General features: G+C 40.1%; 1 protein-coding gene across 1 annotated transcript in view; it reads right to left on the bottom strand.

Moving 5' to 3' along the window:
- The window catches only part of SORBS1 (sorbin and SH3 domain containing 1), a 71,728-nt gene that overhangs the window by 42,291 nt on the left and 18,364 nt on the right, over positions 1-11,073 (bottom strand). Inside the window, exons 7-11 of the mRNA XM_010000784.1 lie at positions 9,611-9,640; positions 7,370-7,545; positions 6,975-7,038; positions 1,643-1,694; positions 1,403-1,528 (exon numbers count right to left, since the gene is read on the bottom strand). Of these exons, the coding sequence (XP_009999086.1) occupies positions 1,403-1,528; positions 1,643-1,694; positions 6,975-7,038; positions 7,370-7,545; positions 9,611-9,640 (448 nt within the window). The remainder of the gene's footprint in view (positions 1-1,402; positions 1,529-1,642; positions 1,695-6,974; positions 7,039-7,369; positions 7,546-9,610; positions 9,641-11,073) is intronic.

Genomic DNA, 11,073 nt, shown 5'->3' with positions numbered 1-11,073 from the left:
CATTATCCATTCTATTTTCCTTTAATTTGGTAAAGAATTAATTACTGTTACAAAGAGGTTTAAAATATTGATCATAAGCAAAGCAAAAAAAAACAGGAAGGAAGTAATCTTGAAAGATCAGAAATGATGTTCCAACAGGACCACATATTTCTTGTGCTGGGGGTACCAGAGCTGGACGCAGTATTCTAGGTGAGGTCTCACCAGGGCAGAGCAGAGGGGCAGAATCACCTCTCTCAATCTGCTGGCCACGCTTCTTTTGATACAGCCCAGGATGGGGTTAGCCTTCTGGGCTGCAACTGTACACTGGTGGCTCGAGTCCAGCTTCTGATCCACTAGTACCCCCAGGTTTTTTTCCACAGGGCTTCTCTCAAGCGTGACCTTCCCCAGCCTGTATTCATACCTTGGGTTGCCTCAGCCCAAGGTGCAGGACCCTTCACTTGGCCTTGTTGAACCTCATGATGTTCACCTGGGCCCAGTTCTTTAGCTTGTCCAGGTCCCCAAGGGCTGGAGCACCTCTCTTATGAGGACAGGCTGAGGGAGTTTGGGTTGTTCAGTCTGAAGGGAAGGCTCCAGGGAGACCTCACAGTGGCCTTCCAGTACCTGAAGGGGGCCTACTGGAAAGCTGGGGAGGGACTTTTTACAGGGGCTTGCAGTGAGAGGACAAGGGGTAATGGTTTTAAGCTGAAAGAAGAAAGATTTAGATTAGCGATCAGGCAGAAATTCTTCATTGTAAGGGTGGTGAAACACTGGAACAGGCTGCCCAGAGATGTTGTGGGGGCTGCATCCCTGGAGGTGTTCAAAGGCAGGTTGGTTGGGGCTTTGAGCAGCCTATTCTAGTGGGAGGTATCCCTGCCCATGCAGGGGAGTTGGAACTCGATGATCTTTAAGGTCCCTTCAAACTCCAAACATTCTGTGATTCTGTGACACAGCAAACTAAAATCAACTTTCAATAAAGTCCATATAGGTGGGACTCCTCAGAGATTCTCTATGTAACAAAACTTCTACCAAGGCCCAACATAAATTCATATTTTTCTTCTCTACTTGCTTGTACTCTGAGGTGTCTTTATGGTGAGTGTCAAACCGAGCCAAGGGTTTCCACTGTGCCTCTGTCGTAAGGACTGTATAGACATTGCACTCAGGGACACACTCCTAACCCAAGCAGGAAACTGCAACAGACTGTGTGAGGCCTGGTAAAAAAAGGCAGACTAATCAGGGAACTGAACTGCAACCATGAAGTTCATTTGCTGCCTAGTAGGAGAGTCAGAATCAAACTACTCCTCTGCTTCCCCAAAAAAGTTTATCTGGAGTTGTGGACCTAAAGCTACCACTTTTGTTCCCTTCCCATTCACAGCTGTCAGGGATTCTTCCAGTACTGATCCAAACAGATCTTAGTTCAGGTCACCTTTCTGGGCTTGATTTCAGTGATGAAGTACGGTTTGGCAGTGGCAAAGTAGCAGACCTCTTAACAACCTTCTCTGAATCAATATTGTCCATCTCACTCTTGGAACGAGGAACTGAAGGCTGGGTTCTGCCTGTAGGGTAAATCAAATACAGGAATATTGGTGAATTGGATAGAAGGCAAACAAACACATGCTTACATGTCCTTTCTTGTTTGATAGATTATACATGAAACATTAATTACTTACTGCTCTCAGAATAGGAATAACGAGGAGAGTATGAATCAGAATCTTCATCTGAAAGACAAAAGCATTTTGCAAGTTAACTACAAAAGTCCCAAGGAAAAAGCAGCAAAGACCTTTTTCATTTCTTTTATTAATACATTGGCCATGATTTGAGTGATATGCCCAATACTTAAAACAGGGAGAGGATCCTAAAAAAGAAAATTCCAATGAGGTTTAAATTGCATTTAAAAATAATTCCCAGATTAGATATAAATATTCCTACACTAATACCTCTCTCCAGGCTCTCAAAGCATTTTAGAAAAACACAAGCTTTTTATCACAAAACTCCTCTACACCAAGGGTTTTTAGACACACTTCATACAAGCTGAAAAGATCTAAAAGCCATAGTATGTGTCTAAAATAACTCACTAGGTGCTAGACACAGTAACAGAGCTGAGGACTCCTGCTCCAAATCACATATAATTGCTGGGACATCTTCCTTGTATTAACTTACACAAGAGAAGTTGAAGTATGTTCACTGACCCAGATTATCTCTTAAACACAGATCATGTCTGTGGCATGAGACACACATGTATACCTGCACTAAAAGATTGTTCCTGTTCTGAAGAGCTTACTTTTGAAACAGGAAAGACATGCCTGTAGGATGCAATAGAGATATTCAAGCAGTTCTGAAAGAGCTAGCATTGACATCAGTGTAACTGAACGGTGTGGTCAGGTCTCCCAGCTGAACAACCTTCTCTCTCTGACAGTGAAAGTGTTAACACTGCATCAACAATGCAAGTTCATTCCCAGGACACAACTGCTGCCTTTGGTCACAGAAGCACGTGCTGCCTTATTCAAGGCTAACATGAATCTACACAGTGCAAGGCAGATATGCCCCAAAATAAGGTGGCATATCTAATGGCAGCATTACCACCCCCACTCCACCGGTGACAGCTAGAGAGACTTCGACTTGATCAGAAGCCTGGCAGTATCTTTCCACCACCTTCAATAGGGTTTGGAATTAATCCCTTAGTGAACTGCAGGTAGTAGCAGGGTGAGCTGGGATCAGAACTGGATCCACAGGCCCATGACCATTCTCTGCTGCTGAGGATTCAGACTGGCTGGAGAGTATATATGGGACATCTACCAGACTTCCAAGGCAAAATGTAGGAAAACACAACACAATGGCTGCAAAGAGAACTGTGAGCAAACGTTGTACTAAAACCTCTGTGAAGAAACTACTAAAAGTGAACGAGATAAAAAGACAGAAAAATAAAATAAATGTAGCTAGAATAAGCTAGATAAGTAGAGACCATATAAAAAAAGTGTTATGTGAATTCAGTGATGCAGATTAACAGAATGAAACAATTTCCAGCTCTTCTCTCAAGGAGGTCATAAATCAGCTGCTACAGCCAATCACTTCTGGAAAAACCAATCTGGCTAAGACAGCTGACCTGAAATTGCTCTCAAGCCTTAATCAAGCCTTCCAGAAAGGCTCAAAGAAGTCTTAACATTTAGTCTCTCTGCTGAGCTTTCTTGGTGAACAAATTAGAAGGTTTATGTTCCAAACAGATGGCTACTGACTCTGATGTGCTTATCATAACCTTTACATTTAAAAAATAGCAAAGGTCAATTTGCAGGCCAATTCCTGTATTTCAAACTTAACTGATGGAGAACAAATACTTACTTCTTTAATGTTATTATATTGAATTGTCGACAAAATTGACTGGCATTCCTATATAAAAATGGGCTTATTCAGGTAGAAAAATACTTGAAAGATCACAACACTCTCTGTCCCTACAAACACAGATAAACAAATGTCTAAAACTATCTTCACAGCCACTCACCTCTCAGTACTAATTAGTGCTGGTGAACAATGAAAAAATTAATATACTTACTTGAAATGTCAATATTCATTATAGCTCATCATTCAAACAGGAAAACCATATAGGAAAAAATATTCACAGCAAGTAAGTGCTATTTTCCAATTGCTAAGATTCTAATGTCTACAATAACAACAAGAACAAGTAAGTTTTGTCTCTTCAAGTATCTTATGAAGAAGAGTGTCTACATTTCTTCCCTTTTTACTGGAGGGAATACTAAAACACAGAAATCTGGAATGACTTGATAAAGACTGAAGAGTAAGTCCCAGATGAACATAAAACCAAGATTTACTGGTCCTTGGAGCTGCATTTTATCTGTGGGACACTCCTCAATGGAGTAAAAAATTACCAATTGGTAGTTTCAAAATGTGATTCCTTTAGGGAGAAAAGGCTATTCCCCTGTAATTCCTAGAGAATCTACAGTTAACTTTTGCAGGAGATATTACTATCCAAGTAGATATTTTTGACACATTTCCCACTGCATTGAGCAAATTATTTTCATATGCACTTACAAAAGTGCATAGGGGACATTTATGGGAAACCAGACTTAATATATTATCATAATTGGTTTTGCAAGCTACATTAGTTCAGACAACAGCAACATAGATTTTCAAACTTAATTACAAACAAGAAAATTGAATCTCTGTGAAACTCCTTTATCAACTAGTTATTGAGACTCTGTTTCTGTCTCACCCATACCTACATACCATTCTGTCAATAGAAAATTATTAACACTGCATAATGATTTGTAAAACAGGACTCTTCACCTACAGGTTTCACCAAGAAATGAGCGAGTATCATAGATATTTGTATGACACTAGTCCACATTAATCTTAACAGTGAAATGCACCTTATATCTCCTAGTCATCTCTGAACACCTCAGCTAAAACCCATAATGTATGCTTCCTTCTTACACAGTACCCACCAGCTGTTTAACATAAACATTAAATGAAATGGTTAATTATTAGTCTCACCAGGGTTGGCTTGAGGCACAGGCTAAGTAGGCAAGTTCCTAAACCATGGGATCTAAAGTGATACCAAAGCACCAAGCCAACAAGGCTGTCACCAGCAACAGTTTCCCAATCAGGAAATGTCTGTATGCCCAATGTGTACAGCAGATTCCAGTGTTTCTCATACCCAAGTGGTTTCATGCATTTGCACACAGTTACAGGATTACCACTGCAATAGATAATATTTTACCATCCCTGAAATGTGACTGCAAAGACTTCTGGTTTGTACATGAAATTTAAAGGAATCTGCTGAGCACATGAGGTGGATAAAGTTATTTGAAGATGCAAGATGTGCTGATTAGACTGTCAAACTCTCTCCTTGCCTAGATATGCCAAGCGCACCTAAGGCCAGCCCTGAACCTATGTTACCAAGTTATTTTTATTTTAAAAGACTACATTGAGGGACTGATCCAAAACTCACTGAAGCAACTGGCCTTTTTACCAATACACTTCAGTGGTATTTTGGGTCTGGCCCTAATACTGTGTTAATAATATTCAAAACCAAAAGGAAATTATTAAAAAAATGTATTGATCCAAAAAGGAGGTGGGAGAAATCTCAGTTAAACCACATCTTTACATGTAAGTCTGCATTATAGGCATGTTAAATAATCACTGCACACACATGGCTAAATACAACTGGTAAGCGCATAAAACCAAGCAATCCCCAAGTCTGTAGCATTAGTCAAATACTAGTTACAAAGCCAGAGGAGCACTGCAAAGGCAAAAAGGTATCATACAGTCAAGGCAATGCTTAGAGTGCAGCAAATCATTATGAGGCAACATAATGCTCAGCAACTAGAAAAAACTCCAGGAAGAAAATAAAGAGCTAAGGCAGCATTTGTGCAGAAAAGTATATATGGTCCTTTATTATTACCTTCAGAGATAGGACTAGGAGTGGACGCAGGAAACTGGTATGTAGGAGAATAAGGATTGTCTTCTGCAGCAGAAAAAAGCAGTGGATTTTGAGACTATCCACAGTGAAGTGGAGATTCTCCTTCAACCCCCAATTTCCTATCACAGCATGAGTTTATTGCCTACTTTAAGAATACTACAGTAAATGGCATAATATTTTAATAAATAAATAAAAGGATTAGTAAAATGTAGTTATTTTATGTATCACACAAGAAGGTATACTGGGCATAACTGAATTTCCAGCCAGTGTAACACATGGGTGATGGAAATCTAGAACCTGAATCTAATTAATCTAATTACTATTAGGGAGCTATAGTAACAGTTAAAGCACAAGACAACAGATATTCTGACTAAACTTCTGGTACCTTCAGTTTTTTGCTGGATTTCAGGAAGTTCAGGAAATATGTAGGTAGGGCAATAAGGGTTTTCTTCAGGAGTGTCTAAGGAGAGGAATATGATTTGCAAAAAAAGAAGAGACAGGACAGATTTAAAGAGCAAGAAGGGTGAGACGAGAATCTATATAAGCTGCAGAACAGTCCCTCTCATGTTGATATTCTAGCACAACAAAATCAAGATGCCTCTTTGCTCATTGCTGCTTTGTATATCTGGGACCTGTGAGAGATCCTGGAAGCTGAGGGGACAGAACTCATTCTCCTCCTCCTGAAGCATGGGCTCTGGCTGAGCTGAAGAACCTCTGTTAGGAGTGCTGGTATTAGGAAACAATTCAACTCTTTCTCATTCCATCCAAAATAACACAGCATCTATATAGGCATAAAGCTCAAGACAGCATCTGCAGCAGCAAATACAGCTCCAGTTTTGCATGCTCTGTGTCTGATTATGTAAGTGCAGTTCTGAATTGCATTTGTTTGCATGTTGGGCTGTCCATAGGGTTCAGTTTGCAAATGCTACCATAGCCACTTCTCACACAGAAGAACAAATGTGAACATAGCAGCAGCCAGGCACAGAAGTGCCCCAAAGTAAGGGATTCCCTAAGAAAGCACCACAATTGATGGTTATAAGTGTTCACCATAACTTCAGGTTTAGAAAAGAGAAAAAATGAGGTTATGAAAAAGCAGAGTTCAGATTCTGAACTCACCAAAAACCAATGGAAACCTTTTCACCAAACTTTACTATGCAGGTACTAAAGCTTCACAGTGTACAATGTTTTCTCTTTTGCACAGAGCTGTTTCAGTGGGAATTGATCCTTTAAAAGTATATAGGGGTGGGGTTAGCAGCTAAAACTGGAGTTCAAGGATTTATTTTCTCTAAATATGAAATTATTATCAGCTTCCTGATTTCAAATAGATTTGATTCTGCACTGCACTTCACCACTCAGAACAACTCAGACCCTTCTTTTGACTTCACTGTCCTCTCACCTTTGACTTCAGAGATTTCAAATACATGGGTTGAGTTCTGTGGTGCAGAGCAAACACTGGTTAGCATTAAAAACTTTTATTTCACATCCACTACAGTTTTTCACATTAACAAAACAAAATGTCAAGGGAGTTGTTAAAAGTAAAAAAAAAACATTCGTGTTACAGTACCTCTATTTAGCTTGTGGATCTGTTTGAACATTGTCTTGTACCAATCCTTCGATCTGTCTGTATTCTATCGAAAAAGCAAATATACACAAAATCATAACCATTAATTCCTTAAATGTTTCAAAGTTCTTATGAATCTTCCAGCAATGAAAAAGATTTACACTATGCTTCCTACCTAAAAATCAAGGCTATATGAGGTTAATCCTTTGAAATAAGAAATGATTTAATTTTTTTTCCCCAGAGGCAGCTGAAACAGGTAATTTATAGCAAAGGGATACGTTCATAATAAAATACATTGGAACTAGAATTTTATCTTCCCTCAAATCTCCGCAGATTGTGGAGCTTCAGTGTCTCTGAATCTCACGGTAGAATTTGGCCTAAGTTTTGTGTTGCCTTACCCTCAAAGGAATGCCAATATCATCAACAGAGGTATCAGCCATGTGCTGAGGGCTCTTGACAATGCTTCTCCTCTCCTCCATTGTCCTCTTCTCACTTGGCACTGTCTCCTGAACTGGCTTGTCTTGTATGAGTGCTGAATCAACTTTGTCAGAAACTAGTTTGTCTGGCACTGAATCTGAAAATGAAAGTGGGGAATTTTTATCTTATCCCAGCATCTCTCCACATCACAATATTCCACTCTTTTAAAGCAAAAGTCCTAGCAAGTAGTTGATGAGACAGACTGTGTCACTGGTAGCTGTGGTTAGCATCTGGACTGAAGGAAATCTACGATGAAAATGTTTTATGCCAGCAAAAGCAGGCTAGCTAGGATGGCTCCTAGGTAGCCATCTTCAGATATCTCACGACAGTCTCAGATGTCATGTATGTAAGAAAACGTAACATTTTGTTTACAATGACTGTTTGGGGGTTTGGGTTTTGTGCCTTTTTGACTAATTAGAAACTGCAATGTTCTATTTCATCAAAAAGCACCAATGATACAGTCTCCTAGACATCTTTTCCTGCTGGTGTTTTCAACCTAATGGAGCATGCTACAAAGTAGTGAGGCACTACTTTTTAACAGCTTGCACTCACCTGCCTGACAATCCCATTTGTTAGCATATGATGCTTCCAAGTTCATCATTGTGCCCTAACCCAAGTTTATAAAGAAAAATTCCACTGCTGCTTAGCATACGCATGATTCCTCTTGCATGGGAGTCTGCATAAAGATGGGGGAAACAACTAATTGCCCCATATCACATTGCTTCCAGCTGGAATTCCTTGACACTGCCCAACTGACACTCATACATAGTGGCAGGCAACACCAACACTGGCCAAGGAACCAGGGGAGCTTAGGTTGCCCTGAAGCACTACTGTGCTCTGAAGTGCTGCAGCACAGCAACTCTTAGGCTCTGTTGAGGACTTTTTCTATGGATTTTTTGGAGAGGAAATACCTGTGACTTTTCAGTCTGCCTCATCAAGACTTTGCCACGTCCTATCCTTTTTACATCACTGCATGCATTAAAGAGAGAAAGAGAAAAAGATAGATACGTTTATTCACATGCACATCACCATACTGCCCAAAGCCATTAAATGTGCAGAAATTTGAAAGGGGCAGTTACCAGAGGAAAGACTCGTGCATAACAAAGCATTGGTCTTTTGGTACCTTCAGCAAACACAATTTTGCCCTGGAAAACTCTGTGTGTGAAGGAATCATGTTCCAAGTGGTTGGTTTGAAATTAGCATCAAACTTTAATTATTCCTCCTCTTTATGAAAAATGAAATAATGTTTATAAATTTAAAAAATGGGGCAAAGTATCCAGCAAATCCTTCTTTAGAATTTTCATCCTATTTCACCTCTCTGTGAATGTGTATGCCCTGTCTTTTGGTTCTTTTGTGCTCCTGGTCTACAGAGCACTCCATTTTGTAGGAAGTATTTGGTCCATTTCTATTATTAAACTCCATATTAAACCTCTAAGAAGAGAGCATGGAAAGAGCAACTGAAACTAGACCATTCTTCTCTCTTCTCTCCCACCTCTCAATTTACCCTGTCACGGCTGTAACTAAAGAATAATGATGTAGGTAAGCAGTACATAAGGCACTGCTCCTATAGCGTCTACTACAGACTGAGCTACTTCTATTTCAGATGTGGGGAGTAAGAGATGACCAGGAAAGTAACTTGCTTTTCTTTTAAGGTGAGACTCTTGTACCTGTTGTACGAGTAGAGTTGCCCAGGGAGAGAAGGGTGGCAGCACATGTGCGTACCTGCACACTACAATATAAACATCTACATCTTGACATGAGGCACAAATACTTCTGCTCTTGGAGTCATATAAATACTGATTTCTCTTCCTCCCCCTCTCACCACAAGTAAGACTAACTCTAATGGCTGTGTAAAGAAACTTAAAAATACGTCCCCAGGGAATAAACCTGAAAGGCCCAAAAGTCAACCAGAAAAACTGAACTGCATGTAAATCTTATGACTTAGGAGGAACAGAATTTAGAGTTTCAGTATATTAACATGTGGCAACACAGGTAGCACAGGGAGAAAAGTAACCTGGACTAAGCCAGAAAAAATATTTATATTAATTCCTTCACACTTCCTGGGAAGCATGTTTGCTAAAGGTACTCCACAAGCTAACAAAGCGGCAGCTTTGCTCCAGCAGAGGCAGCAGTTGAGGGGTAGCAGACCTTTCACATCATACCTGCCAGGCTACTAAGCCTTTTTTGCTGTTCTGTGGTAAAGGAAGAAACAAAACAAAAAGAAATACAGAACAAATGGGTGAGACACAAACAGCAAGTGCTCCAGTGCTGCGTTTCTGACAGACAAGAAATATACTGCAGACAGAACGGCAGCAGCTGTTGGAGAGAATCTGTTTTCAAATGCCCTGCTAAAGTGACAGCCCATAATCTCTTCTTCACACAGAAGCTTTGTGGAGTAATACAAATCTCATGATGCAGTGACCAATATGTTTGCAGAGAGCTTTTAAAAAAATATTCTTTCTTAACATCAGAATGAAAAAAGTTGGACCAGAAACAATTAAAGAAACAGCAAAAGACCCACAGAGTCAAACAACTCTGTTACTCGTAGCATGAAGTACATTTGAGACAATACTGCTGTATCATTTTGAAGGGATACAGGAAAGGATCAAGTAATTGTTGGTGCAAGTTGAGTCTCATCCCATACTACTAAGCCACAGATTTCAGTGATTTGCACAGAGCCACAGCTTAGTTAAGGCAGTGATTCTCAGAATGGTCTCCTTGGTTTAGGACCTTTCATTTTCTGAGTTCCCAGACTGGGACATTTGTGGTATCCTTCTCCATGTCTGACCACCCTAAAGTTGATGGTCACAGCTGCTTTCTAAAGGGATGACTTGCCCAAGTCACAGCTGGGAATAAAACAAGAGTTCTTAGCTCTTTCTTCTCTGTTCTTTCTACTCCCTAGCAATTAATCCTTTCATTTGAAGCATGAAAGCCATTGAACTATTTTACTGACATACAAAATACAAACAGTCTTGAAAGCTCATACTGTTAATGCAAAGATTTCAAAACTTTAATACATCAATCACATCTGTTACATATTCATAAAAAAACCAAAACAAAACAACACACCATGCAATGCCTGCCCAGGAAATAACTGTGTTTTGAGGTTGCATGGGACACTTGCCAAGCAAGTCTGCAGTAGGTAACAATCCCCCAGTTAAACACTGTTTGCTAGGAGAACACACCTTCACTAGATGTTTGTACTAAGTGGATCATCTTCAGCAAGGGAGGCTGGTATTTCTCCTCACTAAGTGCTGCTCCCTCACCAGTATCTTTGAACTTTGTTCTTTTACCTCAGCAATTCTGCTCTGCTAACCACTGATGGCAAGCTGCTGACACGTGTTTACTTTTTATGTGAAGAGAAGGTTTCCTTTTCACTTGTGTCTCTGGCAAGGAAAGAAAGCTGCTGAAATATGGAAATGGAAGGAGCAGGAGGTGTCTGTTATTTCACACTCCTGCCTGACCAGAGAGAGCTTGAAGTCTCAGGCACACAACAGCTAACTGAGACGTTCATCCTTGATCTGTTGTTCTGGAACTGCAAGCAAAGGCCAAAACCTCACAGATTCTCAGAGGAATATTACTGCTCAAGCAGAGGAATATTACTGCTGGCAACAGTGCAGGAATG

Source organism: Chaetura pelagica, unplaced genomic scaffold, assembly GCF_000747805.2.
Source record: "Chaetura pelagica isolate M959 unplaced genomic scaffold, ChaPel_1.0 scaffold166, whole genome shotgun sequence".
NCBI classification, from domain to species: Eukaryota; Metazoa; Chordata; class Aves; order Apodiformes; family Apodidae; genus Chaetura; species Chaetura pelagica.
The sequence above is the reverse complement of the archived record's forward strand: the minus strand, read 5'-3'. Positions and strand labels throughout refer to the sequence as shown.